At 41.7% G+C, this 20,223-nt stretch overlaps 1 protein-coding gene across 1 annotated transcript in view; it reads left to right on the plus strand.

The window, feature by feature from the left end:
- The window catches only part of SNX16 (sorting nexin 16), a 51,240-nt gene that overhangs the window by 21,365 nt on the left and 9,652 nt on the right, over positions 1–20,223 (plus strand). Inside the window, exons 3-5 of the mRNA XM_038745837.1 lie at positions 2,252–2,338; positions 10,985–11,133; positions 18,862–18,931. Of these exons, the coding sequence (XP_038601765.1) occupies positions 2,252–2,338; positions 10,985–11,133; positions 18,862–18,931 (306 nt within the window). The remainder of the gene's footprint in view (positions 1–2,251; positions 2,339–10,984; positions 11,134–18,861; positions 18,932–20,223) is intronic.

A 20,223-nucleotide genomic window follows, 5' to 3' on the forward strand; every position in this document is an offset into this window, starting at 1 on the left:
GAAGTTTTTTGGCATTATTTAGTAATAAATTGTAATGGATTAGAATCAATATTGAAAGGCTAGTGATGAAATCACCAGTTCATTTCAGAATACAGGCATAGTTTTTTGTGCTTTCATAATGAACTTTTGTTCAAGAAAATCTCAAAAAATACAATGTCTTTTGCTCAATTTCCATTTTTTGAAATTGGTCAGTCTTACATAGCTGTGCCGTCTATAGAAAGATGAAAAAGTCAAAAATGAGAGTATGCCCCAAATCCTGTGATTTATGTTTTTCAGACCAATACATGAAAAACTTCCCAGTGATTCTTTTATTAACATAAAAACTCACTGGAAAAAATGATTTTAGAAATGAGCTTCACTAATAACTTATCTATGAAAAACACTTCTCATGTTCTCCAGAGAAAGAAATCTTGTTACCTTTTTTTTTAATGATATTTGTTATGCACTTACTATGTGCTAGGCACTATACTAAGGGCTGGGCTAGATGCAAGGTAATCAGGTTGGATACAGTCCATGTCCCACATGGAGCTCACAGTCTAAATCCCCATTTTTACAGATGAGGTAACTGAGGCATAGAGAAGTGGTGACTTGCCCAAGGTCACGCAGCCGACAAGTGACGGAGCCAGAATTCAAACCCAGGTTCTTTGACCCCAGGCTGAAGCTCTTTCAATTAGGCCATGCTGTTTCCTAAACTGAGTAGCCTAATTCAGAAATGTTCTCCTCATTTAAAAGAGAGGAGGGAATTCTTTGAGGATTATTTTACATTTTGTTTTTGACATTATACTCAAGACCTTTTTATTAATGTTTTAGCTTCATGTGCAGTATGTTTGGCTGATTTTGCACCAAAGCATTTGGAGCCAAATCAGTTGTTTAGTTCATGTTTCCCCACTCCCAGAGAACTCAAGAACTCCCAGTAGTTGCTCCTCCACCTCCACACCAAATGGAAACTCCTTACTATCAGCTTTAAAGCATTCAATCACCTTGCCCCCTCCTACATCACCTAGCTACTCTCCTCCTACTACTACTACCCAGCCCTCACACTTCACTCCTCTAATGCCAGCCTACTCACTGTACCGTGATCTCATCTATCTTGCCACTGACCCATGTCCTGCCTCTGGCCTGGAACTCCCTCCTTTTTCATATCCAATAGACTATTACTCTCCCCATCCTCAAAGCCTTATTAAAGGCACATCTCTAAGAGGCCTTTCCTAAGCTTTAATTTCCTTTTTTTCCCTACTCCCTTCTGCATCATCCTGACTGGTTCCCTTTAAGGCACATCTCTAAGTGGCCTTTCCTGACTAAGCTTTAATTTCCTTTTTTCCCCACTCCCTTCTGCACCATCCTGACTGGTTCCCTTTATTCACCACCCCCACAGCACTTACGTACATATCCCTAATTTATTTATATTAATGTCCATCTCCCACTCATCGTAGGCAGGGAATGTGTCTGTTGTTGTGTTGTACTCTCCCAAGCTTACACAGTAAGCACTCAATAAATACGATTGATCACCTCCTGTGTCGCCCTCCATCCTAGCCATAATGATCTTTGAACAATATGGTCATAAACAATTTTACTACCTTGGGTCCAAGCTTAGCACCATAGCAGTTTAGTTGGATTGAAGAGAGCATGCACTCTGCTCTGCTGTCCAGTACTCTTACATAACTATGCCAGTGTTGAGGTCCCATGCTTTGCCATCAGTAACGATTAGATTAGAATATTAGTTGACATCACAGACCAAAAAAGAGAAAATGACTTGAGCTGTGGAATAATGCCATGTGCCAAGTCTCATCCCCAAAACACATCCCCACACACACAAAAAATGCTAGTTGTACAGATCCTTGACAGATGCAAGCAAAACATAAATGGACAGCTGTGTAGCTCCCAAGCAGGAATCCAGATGGGTATTCTGCAGAACAGATTGAGACTGCCCCTCCACCCCTCCATCCCATCTCTCCCATGAAGGAGAAAACGCCGTCAAAATATTTAATCACAAATGGATGCAGTGTGCTCAAGATCAATCAATCATTAGTATTTAATAAGTGCTTACTCTGCAGAGCCCTGTACTAAGTGCTTGGAAAAGCATAATACAAATTTGAATAGAATGATATATTGGAAAAATGAACAAAAGCAAGGAAGAGAAAAAGGATATTGATTGTGCTTTTGTGTAGATTCCAAAGATTTTCTTTATTACTAAAACTAATTGTCTAACCCTAAACAATTTTTGGGGGGGATTTTTCTTTTTTGTGTACAGGTTTACAAAGTGCTGGTAAGAAAAAGCCCAGAAGAGAGTTGGGTAGTTTTCAGAAGGTACACAGACTTCTCTAGGCTTAATGATAAGGTATAGTATTTGACCTGAAGAATTTTGATTGCCTGAGTTATTCTTAACCCTTCATTTACCTTTTTTCTGACTCATTTTGCCCTGTATGTTGTGTGGTTAAATTCAAATTAGCTTGTTGCTGGAGTGTAGTTGATGGCGGGTAAGAGGCTTTGCTTTGGACTGAGATATGTAACATAGATACTATTCACAGTAACAACAGTGATACCTGATTTCTTTTTGAGATGCTTACTATTTAATGATTTCCATATATTTACTATCCACTAGATGAAATTTCTTCCCTTGCTCCCCCTTGTACTTATTGTAATTTACCCCTCAAGTTTTAATGACTGCCCCTTTACCCTGTTGTAGGATTTAGTAGCAACAATTCTAGGTTCGTGCTGTATGTACCCTTCATAATGGTGTAGACTTCTGTCATGTTCAAATTTAGCCTTAACTTTCCAGACTCAAGTGTGTTAACTTTTTCAGTCTGTCCTCATGCAGAAGTTTTGCCACTCCTGGTCATCTTTGGTATCCATCAATCAGCCTGTTTGACTGTAAACCCTTGACTGTAAATTCTTAGAGGGTAGTGATTATTTCCTCTAACATCTGATACTCTCCCAAGTGATAGAGCACTGCCCTGCAGATCAGGAAACCTGAGTTCTGGTCCCGATTCTAACATGGGCAAAGACCATCCGTGCCCTTGGCAATATAATAATAAATAATTATGATTATGGTACTTGTTAAGTGCTTAGTATGTGCCAAGCACTGTTCTGAGCATTGGAGTAGATACAAGTTAATCAGGTTGTTCCCAAGCACTTAGTGCAGTGCTCTGCACACAGTAAGCGCTCAATAAATGCGAATGAATGAATGACTGTGAGGCTCACAGTCTTAATCCCCATTTTACAGATGAGGGAACTAGGCCCAGAGAAGTGAAGTGACTTGCTAAAGGTAACACAGCAGACCACTGGTGGGGCTGAGATTAGAACCAATATTAGAACAATATGCAACATCTGTGTTTGTTAGATAGTAAGGTCACAGCTGAAACAGTGTGCATTAACCACCTTTTAAAGGGGCCTGGCCTAAAGACAAATGAGAGAACTGAAAGAAAGGAAAGGACTAGATAAATTGCAAAACCTAGGTACAAAAGGGCTAGTTTCACCTTCATCTCCCAGACCTCACTGGGTCATTCTGGAAGGTGTTTGCCTCTCTAATAGAGAAAGGACTCTACTCTCCTGGGCAGAGCCGATTTTCTCTCAGAGAAAACTCTGAGAAAAGCCTCGGTTTTTTGTACTGTGATTTGCCCATTGTAACGCAGGAACTTAGCTCCAAGCAGATTCATTCTGGATTCGGCGAGACCGAAGAAAGAGAGAGGAGCCTTTGCAATGGGGTTCATATCACCTTTAATCTCGCGGCGGCCGGTTGAGGCCCTGGTGCAAGGACAGCCCCCTTCCACGGGACATCCGTGGAGCATCCGCACCGCAACAGGTGTGGGGCGGGCTTTTGTACAGAACCAGGCGAAGGTGGCCACTTGCCAAAGGCTTATCTAAGCCTACATAAGGGTGGCGCAGTTAGAAATATATGGCGCATGAGCAGAAAGCAGAGCAAGAGATTCTGGATATCATAAAGCGAGGGATCGTGGATATCACAACAAAGCGAGGGATTCTGGGTATCGCGATATTCTGTGGACATACACCCATTCTGCCTTTTTTTTATTTTTTAATCTCCCCCTCATTTAGACTACACCAGAAGAAGAGTTCCATGTAGTCAGGGTCATTTTCTTAAAGGGAAGTCTGGGTGAAGTAACGTGAGGTTAATTCATTCTTAAACCTTTTTTCTATTCTCTTCCCTAAGCTAAAATCTGAAAGGTGCCTCCGTGACCGAGCGCGTGGGGAGTGAACTTCGGTAATGGACAGTCAGGTTTGGTGTTTGCAGCTTTAAACATCATTCTGTAAACATCAGTCTCTCAGTATTCTTTCCAATTTGTAATTTTGATTCAATCTTTACATTTGGGAATCTGGTTCAGCCATGATTACTGGGGCCTTGCAGAGCAATGGAAAGGATCCTGGCTGGTGTTTCTAACCCCTGCTTTTCTGCTGGGTTACTCTGAATATCTGATGGCTAGTTCTAGTGTGGGGCTTCTTAGCTCCAAACACCAGTAATAATAATGGTATTTGTTAAACTCTTACTATATGCCAAGCACTGTTCTAAGAACTGAGGTAGATAGAAGGCAATCAGGTGGCCCCATATTGGGCTCACAATTACAACACAGTGTTCTTTCGTGTCCTACACACATTAAGTGCTCAGGAAATATCACTGATTGATTTCGGGACACAACTTTGGCAACTGAAGTAGAAATAGATGTATTTGTATTTTAGAATGACTAGATATTTGTCATTCTTGCCCAAGGTTCCACAGCAGGTAAGTGGCGGAGCCGGGATGAGAATCCACTTCCTCTGACTCCAAGCCTGGGCTTTTGCCACTAAGCCATTATGCTTCACGATCTCATAAAGTTTCCGCTTCTGAATCTAACAGTGCCCCGGCAGGAACATGACTGGCTTGGAAAAGGGAGTGCAAATGGCACTGCCCAAGCCATTAGCCCTAGAAGCGTTTCCTCTTTGAAGGTTCTTCATCATCATCATCACAGCCTGCACACAGTAGGCACTCAGTAAATTCAGTAGGTTGATTATACTTCTGCCAATAATTTTGTCCCTTTTAGAAAGTGAGAAACACATTCAAAATCATATGCAATCTAAAAGCAAAAAAAAAAGTTGTTAAAGATTGTTAATATGCAGTAATCACCTTGGGGGGCTTTGAAATAGCAGTAGGCTTTAGACCAGTTCTTTCTGAATCAAGAGTTTCGTACTCAGATTTTTCTTTTAAAATATCAAAGGAAATACAAATATCTAGTCATTAATAATAATAATAATAATAATTGGCATTTGTTAAGCGCTCACTATGTGCAAAGCACTGTTCTAAGCACTGGGGAGGATACAGGGTGATCAGGTTGTCCCACGTGGGGCTCACAGTCTTAATCCCCATTTTACAGATGAGGTAACTGAGGCCCAGAGAAGTTAAGTGACTTGCCCAAGATCACACAGCAGACATGTGGCGGAGCCGGGATTCGAACCCGTGACCTCTGGCTCCCAAGCCCGTGCTCTTTCCACTGAGCCAAATAGAAATACATCTATTTCTACTATAGTTGCCAAAGTTGTGTCCCTAAATCAATCAGTGATATTTATTGAGCACTTAATGTGTATAGGGCACTAAAGAACACCGTGTTGTAATAACCATTGATTTGAGTAGAATTAATTGAAGGACGATGGCTCAAAGATACCATTATAACTGAGGCTTTTGTTACAAATTCCTATACAGTTATTTGAATGATTTGTGTTCTTTTTACAAAGAGTGTTATACTACATGAAATACAGCAGTGTAAATTGAGAAAAATGCAAACATCACACAAAATATGGTATTGTTTAGTAAGGCTAATGCAGTTCTGTAAGGCCAAGGGAGAGACTAGGAAACATAACAACCTTATACTAGTTTGAAGCTATGTGCATATACGCTCAGTAAACAATATTGCATACAACATTTTTTTGGTGATGCTTAATAATACATTTACCAGTACAGCTCACATTCTACCCATCAATTAGTACTACAGGAAGAACATCTGGTGGTTCTCTACTGTCGTTGTACTAGTAGTTGTATAATAATGGTATTTCTTTAGCACTTTTAGCAAAGTACAAAACAATATAGGAATTTACATACTAAAGGGGGAGGCAGGCATAAAAAATATATACAAATAAACTCCTCTATCCAAATTAGCCTATGCTATAGAACTAAATCTACCCCTAATAAAAATGTTAAAAAAGTACTGTTACTTTCCAAATATTTTTCATTGCCAGTGAAATGAAGTGGCCAAATGAAAGGAATAATCTAAGCTTTACAGATAGGCAGTAGATGTTCTTATTCATTTGGCAAATAAGATTATTTAGTTAAAAGATTAATTTGGAATTATTTTAAAATATTCAAATTCTATAATATTTTGATCTCTAAACTTTGCTTTATTCATATCCCTTAGTAGTGAAAAACTAACGAGTAAAGGAACTTTAAACTCTATGAAGTCAAAGAACAGCAGATAGTTTGCTGAGTAAATATTAACCTCCAAAATACAAACTATTTTTCAGTGAAATTTTAAAGATTGCCGTCTACAGGGAAGGGTTTCTGTATTATAGAAATTGGTAAATATAAACAATTTTAAAAACCAGAAAGGTAATTTCTGTTTAATTTTATTACACAAACCCCCTTCTGTCCTTATGGCTAGGTTAGAGGTTATCCTAAAATGATTAATCCTTCTTGATACCCATCGGGTGCCCCTTCTGATAATGCCTTTAAGTTCTGCCTCTACATCCCTAATTTTCCTTCTAGTCATTCCTTATGGTTCACTCATCAAGAAATGTATCCAAACCACTCCTGAACTTAACTGTAATTTTCAGCATGCACAACTTCTTATGATAATGAATCTTCCTTGTCATCAATAGCAGTTACTGAATACAAAAACACTAACACATCGAGTCGCTCAAGGCTTTCACCGAACTATAGGCTATTCCATAAAAGGATGCAGTAATAATAAAGGACCACTTTAAACAACAATAAATGATCTCTTTTCCCAGAATTAAGGGGTCTTCCCCTTGACCAGCAGTCAACTAGCAAAAGTGGTTTTAAGTGATCAACAACTTCTCTTGTAGTTTCCAAATGACCCTGACGGAGGATACAAAAGAAATGCTCTCCCTTCTCTGAGATGGAAGCCAATTTTGTGATGGGGTTTTCACATTCACTGCCCACTTAGATACACTTACAAGAGCTGGCAACAGAAGCTGCCAAAGAAACGTTTATCACTGGCCAGATCCCACTTGGGATTAGATGAGCACAAGAAAAAAAGATGCAATTTAAGATGGTGCAATATTTATATGAGCATATAATTGGTCTGTTTTTTGCACAACCTTTTAGTGAACTATTTTTGTTTATTGCTATTCCAAGGTACTATGTATTCTACAGGGAAGGGATGTTTCTGACATCTCTGTACATCAGCACCTCCGCCATAATATACCTGAGACCTCAGATGATGGGATTTGGATTTTTTTTCCTTCCCCTCCTCCTTTTCACACCTTCCTTTTTCATTCTCTCCCTTCTCTTTGCACTTCTCCACTCAACTCTGTTTTTCCTTCCTTTGTTTCTTGTTTCCCTGACCACTTGATTCCCTTGATGTATGGACTGTTCTGGGACTAACTTTCTGTGTAATTCTGTGGGCATCCAAATGTGTCTGTCCATGTTTTAAGTATTTACTTCTCATGTGTGTGTTTTGTATGGTTTCATGTGCGTCTTTGTGAGGGCTCATTTCTGTTGGTTTTTCTGGGTGTGTTTCTATTTCCCTGGAGGGGTGTGGGTATTTCAGCCAGTTGTAGTTTTTGAATTCTTACTGTATGCAGTGCACTGAAGTAAGCACTTGGGAGAGTACAGTACAGTAGAGTTGATAGGCACATTCCTTGCCCACAAGGAGCTTACAGTCCAAAGGGGGAGGAAGACATTAAAATAAGTCATAAATATGTATATAATGGGGCTGATGATGGGGTGAATATTAAGTGCTTAAAAGGTACAGATCCAAGTGCTTAAGTGACAAAGGGAGAGGGAGTAGGGGAATGAGGACTTAATCGGGGACTACCTCTTGGAAAAAATGTGATATTACTAAGGAGGTGTGATTTTTAGTATCTTCGTGTATGTGATTCCTAATGACTTCCTGCTTATGCAAAATGAGTCCAGCCGCATATGGGGTTGGAGCTGAGTAGGAGAGGGAAGGAGACGGGCACGAATCTGCCTTTAATAATAATGATGGCATTTATTAAGCGCATACTATGTGCAAAGCTCTGTTCTAAGCGCTGGGGGAGATACAAGGTGATGAGGTTGTCCCACAGGGGGCTCACAGTCTTAATCCCCATTTTCCAGATGAGGTCACTGAGGCACAGAGAAGTTAAGTGACTTGCCCAAAGGCACACAGTTGACCATTGGCAGAGTCAGGATTTCCCTTAGAGCCGAAGCTGGTCAAACAAACAGAAACCTATGAACAAGTGGTACACAGAGCCATCCAATTTATTACCCTGATGCATGCCACATGACAATACTTCAGTCTGCATCTGACACTACACGATGGTATCATTACACTGTGCAGTTGCTTCATAATGACAGGTGTTGTTGATGGGATGGGGAAAAAAAGAAAAGGATGAGTGGGGCCAGGAGGCAGGGAGGGAGAGTCAGCACCAGTCATCCTGCCTAAGGACCTCTGCCAAGCACAATTGGGGGAGCACCAGTCAATTGTATTTCAATCATTCGTATGTACATTCATAATTACTAAATATTTACACATATTTAGTGTGCAGAGCACTGTACTAAATGATTGGGAGACTACAGTATAACAGAGTTGGTAGACCAATTCCCTTCCCACCACGGGCTTGCACCAATTCCCAGAGGGTCATGGCCCCATTCCCCTGCCTTGGAGCTTCTGCTCCTTGCCTCTGATGGATGGAGGGGGAATCATCATCATCATCATCATCAATCGTATTTATTGAGCGCTTACTGTGTGCAGAGCACTGTACTAAGCGCTGGGAAGTACAAGTTGGCAACATATAGAGACAGTCCCTACCCAACAGTGGGCTCACAGTCTAAAAGAGCTCAGCAGCTTTTTCTTCCAGCCGTAGCTGTTGATCTGGGAGGGGAAAGGGCACTTGGGATTCGGGGATTCGGTAAGGCTGGCATTTGTCCCATCCTGTTAGTGGGGGAAAGAAGAATAGGGAGATAGGGAGAGAGCAGGGGGGAATGCGATATAGAGAACTGAACTGACAACCTGGTTGTTTCCTTCCTGCGTAACTCAACTGCTTTCAGATGTAGTACCCATAGTAAGTTGACCGTTTTGGCTTTCCATGGCCCCACCTGACTGGTCTGCTAGGCAGTGCTGCTACTTGACTTGCTAAGGAGATAGGAGATAGGGAAGAACCAGAGTCGCTTGAGCTCACCCTTCCATCTAGTTAAGTGTGAACCTGCCATTTTTCCCACACACCCAGCTCCTTTCTGATGCCGAAGGACCGGATGGCTCAGTTACTCCCAGCTTCATCCTGCGTAGTGTTTTTTGTTTGGCTTTGGTCTTGCTATGGAGACAAAGCTGATGGAGTCGCCCTCGTGGAGCTGAGTCTTTTGGTGGATTGGTTTCCAACTCCTGCCTTTGAAGTGTGTCCAAGTGGATATATGCACCTACCATCCTGGCACCAACCCAGGAAACGATGACCACTTCTCCTACTCCCTCCATTTCCCTCCTGCTCTAGGAGCTGCCTGGATTTGCTTTTTTTTCTTTAATATACCTAGATGCAGTTGTTAGGGTGCCATTCTGCTCAGGGATTTTGATGAATAGTAAATGTGAGAGAAAAGTACTTTATGCCGTTATCAGACACCCAAAATGAAATTGAAGCCTTCATTTCAGGCTTGCCTTTGTAATACTATTCAGGGTAAGCCATTTAAAATAGGCCAAACTTAAAGCAGTTAAATCCTTGTCCGTGTTCCTTCTATTGTTTATCTACCTCAAAGGGTTTAGTGCCCTCTTTTTCACCCATAACATTAATTTTCCATTTTCTCCTTAAATTCTCTCTAAAGAAGCTGCCATGTTAAGGCAGCTTTATTTCCTAAATCAGTGGTATTTCTTGAGCGCTTATTGTGTGCAGAACACTGAACTAAGTGCTTGGGAGAGTACACTGTAACAGTTGGTAGGCATGTTCCCTGCCCACCAAGAGCTTACAGCCTAGAGAGAGGCAAACATTAAAATAAATTACAAATATGTGCGTAAGTCCTGTGATTTTTAATAAGGCTTTGAAGGAGAGGGCAGTGGTAGTTTGTCAGCTACGAAGGGGGAGGTACTTCCAGGCCAGAGGTGGGATATGAGTAAGGGGTCAGCATCAAGATCGATGAGATCAAGGTACATTGAGTAGGTTGGCATTAGAGGAATGGAGTGGGTTGTAGTAGAAAATCGGTGAGGTAAAATAAGGGGCATGCTGATTGAGTGCTTAAAAGTAATAATAATAATTATTATTGTATTTGTTAAGCTCTTACTATGTGCCAGACACTGTTCTAAGCACTGGGGTGGATACAGGTAATAAGGAAAGTAACACAGTTGGCAGGCACATTAATAATAATATGGTTTTTGTAATAATTGGTATTTGTTAAGCGCTTACTATGGGTCAGACACTGTTCTAAGCCCTTGGGTCGATACAAGCAAATTGGGTTGGACATAGGACACATAGCCACATGGGGCTCACAATCTTAATCCCCATTTTACAGATGAAATTCACTGAGGCACAGAGAAGTTAAGTGACTTGCCTAGGATCACACAGCAGACGTGGTGAAACTGGGATTAGAACCCAGGTCCTTCTGACTCTCAGGCTCGTGCTGTATCCACTAACCCACACTGCTTCACATTCCCTGCCCACAAGGAGTTTACAGTCATAACAAGCCTTAATGAGGAAGAGTTTCTTGAATTGATCTGTGTTTGGTCGTTTGGTTTATGTTTCTTTACCAAACTGGCAGGATTGTATAAGCCTAAGAATATCATTTTTGCTGTACTTTCAGTTGAAAGAGATGTTTCCCGGCTTCCGACTCGCCCTTCCCCCAAAGCGCTGGTTCAAGGATAATTACAATGCTGACTTCTTAGAAGATAGACAATTGGGATTGCAAGCATTTCTGCAGAATTTGGTAGCTCACAAGGACATTGCTAACTGGTACGTTACTTCGTTTCCTAAAATAGAGTTTGTAAAGCTATGCCAGTATCTGGAGTTAGCCTTTGAGCTGATCCACTAATATGTTTATTAAATCAATATAGTGTGGAATTTAGTTGATGAAATTTAATCATGCATCCACTGAAATGAAACTTCATTTCAAGGATTTAGTTCCTTTCAAGGATTTATTTTGTGTTGCTTTGTGGCAGTCTAAAGTGTTGGTGAAGTGAATTTATAGCTATGTTTCTGTTCAGATATCGATTTGTTAACTCTATAGTATATTATTAAATATAGGCCTAATTGCTCATCCAGTTTAATCCTAAAGAACCTTGCTGTACTTAAGGTATAATTACTTTCTTTAAACGTTTTTTCAAGCAATATGACTATAAAATCAGTCTTGGGGGATTTCTCTGAGGTAGTCATAATTTATGTACGTACAGATCTTTTATATTTTAGTTTCCGGATGACTTTTGTTTTTTGATTTATTTACCATATCTGTAAGACACAGAACTCTGCACATGCTTAATTTTGCTGGTGGGACAGGCAGTGCCAGGCGTAAAACGGCAGGCAGGACTTGGGCACCCCTGTTTGCAGCCAAAGAATGGCCAACTCCTACCATTCGAGGTGGTTTTATTGCTAAGAGAGCCTGCAGGCGTCTGTTGGGAATTGGAAATGATGCTGAGGTTTCATTTGCATTTGTTTTGCTGACTTTGGAACAGTGCCATCCTTCTCCCAGCCATCACTAGAACATGACTACAGTTGAAGTCTTAGGCATTTTCTGAAAAACCGGGCAAAACCCCAGGTATATTGAGGCTCTTACCTCATCACATCCAGAAGGATATGTTACTGTTTTCATAGATACAATTGGAGAGAACCTACAGCATCCTTTTGGGAAAACTACTACTCTAGATATTGGAGAATAAGGGCAATTCATGGTAAACTTTTCCTTGGTCTAGTCCTTGGGGAAAGGAGTGATGATGAATCGTGAGCAGGGTGAGATTATTTTAGAGTGTCTGCCTCCCAGCTTGTTGTTACCCCTTTTCCCATTATTTTGATGCCACTTTAAAGCACTTTCCAACCTTCGCTTGGCTAATAGTGTATGAGTGTTTTCATTATTAAAGACTTCTAATTCGGAAAAACAGTAGAAAAGAGAGCAAAATGAAATATGTACGGAAATTAAGAATTGGGTTATAAATCTTAACAGACGTTGTGTGTGCCAGTTATTAAAATATCGGTCATGGTGAGTTTTGCACTGCTGTTTTCCCAGCATCTGTGATAGAAGAAAGTAGCCAGGGGATTTCAGAATTGCTTAAGTTGGATCTGCCCAGAATCAGACCAGTAGCAAATTGAACCCAAGTCAGGTTGTGATGGGCTCAGACACCCTTAGCCTCTTTCCCCTCCACCCTTTACCTACACACTTGCCTAATGCTTTTTAAGTTTCTTGAACTGGGTAGGTGACAAATAAGCAAGACTGGCTATTAAAATACTTGTTATGAAAGGCAGAGTCATGAAAACTTTCTACTGAGGAGAAGCAGCATGACCTAATAGATAGAATTTGGGCCTGGGAGTCGGAAAGACCTGGGTTCTAATCCCAGCTTCACCACTTATTTGTTGTGTGTCACTTAACTTCTCTGTGCCTCAGTTTCCTCATTTGTAAAATGGAGATGAAGACTGTGAAGCCCAGTGTGGGACACAGACTGTGCCCAACCTGATTAGCTTGTATCTTCCTCGTGCTTAGTAGAGTGTATGGCACAGAGTAAGTACTTGACAAATGCCATTAAAAAAAATGGTTTCAGAAGAGTTTTGAAGATGGGAAGAGCTGCAGTCCATAGGTCCTGAAGGGAAGGAATAATAATAATAATGATGGCATTTGTTAAGCGCTTACTATGTGCCAAGCATTAATTTGAGGTGAGAAGTGAGGGCAGGAGCAAGAGGTCAGTGGCAGAAGAGAATAGAACCAGGTACAGTGAGTAGGTTAACTTGAGAGGAACAAAGTGGGAGCTGGAGTGTAGTTGGAGAAGAATGAAAAACCAGAAAGAGATGATCGAGTCTTTTAGAGGCAATGGTCAAGAGATTTTTGCTTGGTGCAGAGGAATATCAGCCATTTGATACTTTTGAGGAATGGAGAGATGTGTGCAGAAAGATGTTTTCGAGAGGAAAAATGTGCTTGATGGTGTGGTTATTAATTTGGTTTTACAAGGATCTGGGAATTTTGCTTCTGCTGATTCATTATTATAAAGCACTGTGACCTCCAATCGTGGTAGCTGACTGCAGAGGAATAAAGGCAGGAAAAGTGAATATAAATGGAAAGTAAATAATAGCATTTTTCTTCCCCCAAGCTTTTTTTACTCCCTTCTTTCCTTTATAAAATGGCATACTTATATGTGTGATCCTTGTTGGAGTGGTGGTGTTAGAAGGGAAGCTTTGAGATGGAGTGGTCCTGAGCATAGTACCTTTGAAGAAGGCCAGCTGTTGAGGTCTGCGAGGATTTTGGCTTTTTGTTGTTTTGTTTTGTTTTTCTGGTATTTGAAAGGGCTTACTCTGTGTCAAGCTTATGCGAAGTGCCGGAGCTGCTGTCTGACAGCACTGAGAATAGTTTTGGAAGGTTTCAAATCCTTAGATATTTGTTTGGTAGACTATACTTTTTCTTGCTGCACCTCTTCTGTTTTCTTAATGTTAGATGGTTATTGCTTGAGCTGGAGGTATGATCATTTCTTATTGTGAACTCAGTTATATGTTAGGCAAAGGGGACATCAGTCAATCATATCTTTTGAGCACTTAACTGTGTGCATCATCATCATCAATCGTATTTATTGAGCGCTTACTATGTGCAGAGCACTCTACTAAGTGCTTGGAAAAGTACAACGCACTATAAGATGCAATCCTTGCCCAAAATGAGCTTAAAGTCTAGAGGGGGAGACAGACATTAATATAAATAAATTATAAATATGTACATAAGTGCTGGGGGGTGGGAGCAGGGCACTTTGGTGCATGAGTAGAGCCAGTCCGGGTGACACAGGAGGGAGTGGGAAAAGAGGAAAGGAGGGCTTAGTCAGTGAAAGCCTTATGGAGAAGTGCCTTCAATAAGGCTTTGAAATTGGGGAAAGTGATTGATGGTATGAAGAGGGAGGGCATTCTAGGCCAGAGGCAGGACATGGGTGAGAAGTTGGTGGCGAGATAGACGAGATTGAGGTACAGTGAGTAGGTTGGCATTAGAGGAGTGAAGTGTGTGGGCTGAGTTGTAGTAGGAGAGCAACAACTTGAGGTAGGAGGGGGCAGGATGATTGAGTGTTTTTAAAGCATGGGCAAGTGATATTCACAAAATAACCACAAATTAAGACTGTGGGCCCTACGTGGGACAACCTGATTACCTTGTATCTACCCCAGAGCTTAGAAGAGTGCTTGGCACATAGTAAGCACTTAACAAATACCATTATCATTATTATTATTATAAACAAAATCCTAATTTTACACCATTCCACTTCTGCCAGGCTTTATACAACAGATCTTAAGCAGACTCCCTTGAGTTTGTCCTCCTTTTCTATGCCCCTTCTGAGCCCTTCAGCACTGTGAGCTGTGAAACAGCCCAAAGGCAGAGAGGGAGGAGAACCTAAAGGTCATCTGCTAATTGCAGTCAACCCTGCACAATTGAGAATTGAATGATTTGTCTGCAGTCTCTGGCAATCTATGAAAATGTCTTCATGTTTTGCTTTGTTGTCTGTCTCCCCCTTCTAGACTGTGAGCCCGTTGTTGGGTAGGGACCATCTCTATATGTTGCCGACTTGTACTTCCCAAGCACTTAGTACAGTGCTGTGCACACAGTAAGCGCTCAATAAATACGATTGAATGAATGTCTGTGAGTTAATGTAAGCTTGCTCACTCTGGCCTGGGGATTAGGTAGACCTGCTCACACTATGCTTTGGATTGATTAATCAGAAAGTTAGTCATCCTAGAATTGGATGTACCTTGGATTGGGTCAAGGTTTTTGACTGACTTTGGGCCTTGGTTTTGCCGTGAGACAGGGACCCACTGGTGGGCCTGGTCAGTGATGTGAGGGAAATAATAGGGTGAACCCTCTGCCCCTCATCATGGGAGACTTCCTTTAAAGTCAACCTACTCACTATTCTTCGCTCTTGACCTCTTGCTAATACCCTCCCGTCTGCCCGGAACTCTCTCCCATTTCACATCCTGGCAGATCTCTACTCTTGCCGTTTTCGAAGCCATGCTAAAATCCCATATCTTCCAAAAACCCCTCCCTGACTCATTCTGTCATCTCCCTATTCCCCTTATTGTGTCACCTATGCCCTTGAGTCTGTACCCCCTAAGCACCCCACCCCACAGAACTTTATACTCAGCTGTATAAGGGGATTATACTTTGTCTCCCTTATTTATTTTAGCCTCCACCTCCCGCACTAGATGTAGATGAAGTGCAAAAAGCATGATAAAAGAAAGTGCCTGAGATCAGTAACTTGTCTGATTATGTTTCGTCACATTTTTCATTATCTGTTGCTTTCCCTTTCCTCGTTGTTTTTCCTCCAGTCCCTCCGTGTTTATAGATTGTTGGTCCCACCCCTTAGAATTTCCATTCTCCTGATTGAGTATTCGTCGCTCCTTATATTCCAAATATATAAATGGCACTGAGCTCTGAAATAGGTAGAGTTGCTTTGCGCCCCTCCTGGGAGTTTGCACTGAGCCACCGGGGCTGTGAATATGTTGTGGATTGGTAAAGTACTGCTGCAGTTGCAGGAAGAATACAAGCTCTGGGCTCCTGAAGAATCTTGGTGTTCTGGCTCAGTCAGTGACCCCACCTGGTTTGATTGTAATAGGATTATATTGTTCAAAGTTGTGTTACTGCTGCCCTGTCTGCGGTTAATGTCATTGCCAGCAAAGATCTGGGGGAAATACAGTCCGTCCTCCTTATACCATGGGGGTTATATTCTATGTTAAGCCCTGAGCAGTTATGCGATCTATGAGCTATGACAGACCATAACTCTCCCCACTTTCAATTCCCTTACTCCCACTCCCTTCTGCATCGTCGCCTGCATTTGGATCTGTACCATTTAAGTGCTTGATATTCACCCCACCCTCAGCCCCAAAGCATTTGTGTGCATAGCTGTAATTTACTGTAATGTCTGTCTCCCCCTCACCTGTAAGCTCCCTGTGGGCAGGGAGCATGTCTACTGACATGTTACGCTCCGGGCATGTTACTCCCCTCCTCAAAAATCTCCAGGGCTACCAATCAACCTATGCATCAGGCAAAAATTCCTCGCTCTTGGCTTCAAGGCTGTCCATCACCTCGCCCCCTCCTACCTCACCTCCCTTCTCTCCTTCTCCAGCCCACCCCGCACCCTCCGCTCCTCTGCCGCTAATCTCCTCCCCGTGCCTCGTTCTCGCCTGTCCCGCCATCGACCCCCGGCCCACATCATCCCCCGGGCCTGGAATGCCCTCCCTCCGCACATCCGCCAAGCTAGCTCTCTTCCTCCCTTCAAAGCCCTACCGAGAGCTCACCTCCTCCAGGAGGCCTTCCCAGACTGAGCCCCCATTCCTCTCCCCCTCCCCATCCCCCCCGCCCTACCTCCTTCCCCTCCCCACAGCACCTGTATATATGATTGTACAGATTTATCACTCTATTTTACTTGTACATATTTACTATTCTATTTATTTTATTTTGTGAATATGTTTTGTTTCGTTGCCTGTCTCCCCCTTCTAGACTGTGAGCCCGCTGTTGGGTAGGGACCATCTCTATATGTTGCCAACTTGTACTTCCCAAGCGCTTAGTACAGTGCTCTGCACACAGTAAGCGCTCAATAAATACGATTGAATGAATGACTCCCTTGTATTGGACTCTCCAAGCACTTAGTGCAGTGCTTTGCCCACAGAAAGCACTCACTCAATACATGTCATTGAATGATAGCCATATTTAGTGAGTGCTTACTATGTGCAGAGCGTTGTTCTCAGCTCTTAGGAGAGTACAGTAGAGTTAGTAAACATGAGCTCTGCCCTCACGGAGTATAGTCAAGTGGGAGGAAGCAGTGAAGTATAAAGATTTGTATGTAAGTCGATCAAGCATGGAGGCCGAGGCAGGTGTGGAAATGTGTATCCAAGTGCTTAAAGAACTGTGTGTTCATGAAAACTCAAGTTGTATTCATTCTTTGGGTGACACCACGCAAATGCACAAAACTATCTTCTGATATAAACATGTCAAATCCAGACAGCTAGATTGTTCAGAAAACCTTTCCCTGGTTTTGCATCAACAGTCTCCTGATGAGCAGGTCTCCTAAACAATTTTTCTTGGTAATCCATCTCAATCCAGTGCTTTAATCCCAGCTCTGCTATTCGTCTGCTCTGGGACATGGGGCAAGTCATTTTCACATGTCTGTACCTCAGTTACCTCAGCTGTGAAGTGGGGATTAAGATTGTGAGGCCCATGTGGGACAGGGAGTGTATGAAATCCAGTTTGCTTGTATCCACCAGCACTCTGAACAGTGCCTGGCCCATAGTAAGCACTAACAAATGCCACTATTATTATTCTTAACCTTACCTTTTGAACTGTAATTAGCTGTCTATGCCTCATGGCGTCTAATCATTTAAGATCATCGAAAATGCAGGTAATTTTAAAATTACCTAACATCACCTTTTGTAAATTTGATGTAACAATGCTTTAAAATTATATTTTCATTTAAAACTTCTTCACGTTTGGGGGCAGGTAGTATAATAATTATGGTATTTGTTAAGCACTTACTATATAATAATAATAATAATGGTATTTGTTAAGCGCTTACTATGTGCCAAGCACTGTTCTAAGCACTGGGATATGTACATATCTATTCTATTTATTTTATATTGTTAGTATGTTTGGTTTTGTTCTCTGTCTCCCCCTTTTAGACTGTGAGCCCTCTGTTGGGTAGGGACCGTCTCTGTATGTTGCCAACTTGTACTTCCCAAGTGCTTAGTACAGTGCTCTGCACACAGTAAGCGCTCAATAAATACGATTGATGATGGGATAGATACAAGGTTATCAGGTTGTCCCACGTGGGGCTGACAGTCTTAATCCCCCCTTTAGAGATGAGGTAACTGAGTCCAGAGAAGGGAAGTGACTTGCCCAGAGTCACACGGCTGACAAGTGGCGGAGCCGGGATTAAAACCCCCGACCTCTGACTCCCAAGCCTGTGCTCTTTCCACTAAACCACGCTGCCTCCCCCAGCCACGCTGCTTCCCCTATGCCAAGCATTGCCAAGTCTTAGTATATCATCATCAATCGTATTTATTGAGCGCTTACTATGTGCAGAGCACTGTACTAAGCGCTTGGAAAGTACAAAGTGGCAACATATAGAGACAGTCCCTACCCAACCAAGTACTGCACTAAATGCTGGGGTAGATACAGTATATGCAGATCAGACACAGCCCCTTTCACAACTGGGGCTCACAGTAGGCAGGAAAACAGGTATTGAATCCCTGTTGTACAGGTGAGGAAACTGAGGCACAAAAAAGTCAAGTGTCTTCGTAGTCAAACAACAGGCAAGTGGCAGACCTGGAATTAGAACTCAGGCCCTCTGAATACTAGGCCTTGTACGACTACTGTACAACTGCTACTGTTTTGACAGGCTAATATAGGCATTCATTGTGTTTATTTCAAGAAGAAATAATTGATTGTCCTGTATGGATTTTTTCCTGTAGCCTGGATCGTATCTGTACCACAACTTATTTGTCCTTTTTTTTTTTTTTTTAAAGCCTTGCAGTTAGAGAATTCCTATGTTTGGATGATCCACCAGGTCCATTTGATAGCCTAGAAGAGAGCAGGGTAAGTGCTGTATTTTATATCACATAAAAGGAACAAATGCAGGACAATAATCCCCTTGTTTCTAGAGCTGCTTAAAATGTCCCTGCTGAAAAGAATACAGTGTTATGATTTGAGACTCTGCGTATTGTGTTACTGAAAATGTAAGTACCCATTTTCACCCCACCCTCAGAATTTATATGCATATTCTTATACTCTGCCATTTTCCCTAACTGTAATTTATTTTAATCTCTGTCTCCCCCTCTATTCTGTAAATTGCTTGTGGGTAAAGATCATGTCTATCAACTCTGTGGTACTGTACTCTCCCAAGCGCTTAGTACAGTGCTCTGCATTTAGTAAGTGCTCAATGAATACCATTGTTGATGAGAATGTGAAACTAGAGATAAATGTGAAATGTACACCATTAGAATATTAATGTAGTCAAAAAATGAAAAAGACTTAATTTTGGTATCACCCTTTGTCTTTACTCTTGAAAAAGGTTAAATAACTTGTGCATTTACATTATACCTCATATTTAGAGTAACTTTTATTTTCATGTGCTGAATTTTCTTTATTATGATAGAGCCTAGAACACAATAGCATATGAGGTGTTTTTGTGGAGAGACTGGTGAGGTGAGCTTTGGTGAATGCACCTTTCGCAGGGCGTGACTCAGATTTTGGTAGAACAACTTTAAATGACATCCGAAGTGGCAAACCTCTTACTTGGAACGATTGAGTAGATTCACCAGGCATATTTAGTAAAAGATTTGTGGAATGAATTGCACACCAGAATGGCACAGACACCAAGTGTGTGTGATGTTAAATATTAGAAAAGACACTTGGATGGTAATACATTCAATGAATGTGTTTTCGTTCCCCTACTAAACTATGCCAATGTCCACTAGGTATCATGGTCAGTTTGTATAACTTAATAGCCTGTTGTTTTGTAGTTAAAAATTGAGCTTGGTGTATTTTCTATATTTCTAATATCTTTAAGAAGAGTGGGAGTCATCAGTAGGCACTGTACTCTGGGGGATCAGTTCACAATTCTGTACAGCCCCTGCCAAAGCTTCCCTTCCCACTCCAGTCGTAAAACTGTGGAGTGGGGCCATATCGATGAGGCTGAAGTCCTTAAAGCCCTTTTCCTTCCTTCCTGCTCTCCCAATCAATGGTATCTATTGAGTACTGAACACTGTACTAAGTGCTTGGGAGAGTACAGTACAATAAAGTTGGTAGACATGATCCTTGCCCACAAGGAGCGTATAGAATAGAGGGGGGAAAACAGAATAAATTACAGTTAGGGGAAAATGGCAGAG

This window comes from Tachyglossus aculeatus, chromosome 4 (genome assembly GCF_015852505.1).
Source record: "Tachyglossus aculeatus isolate mTacAcu1 chromosome 4, mTacAcu1.pri, whole genome shotgun sequence".
Lineage (NCBI taxonomy): Eukaryota > Metazoa > Chordata > Mammalia > Monotremata > Tachyglossidae > Tachyglossus > Tachyglossus aculeatus.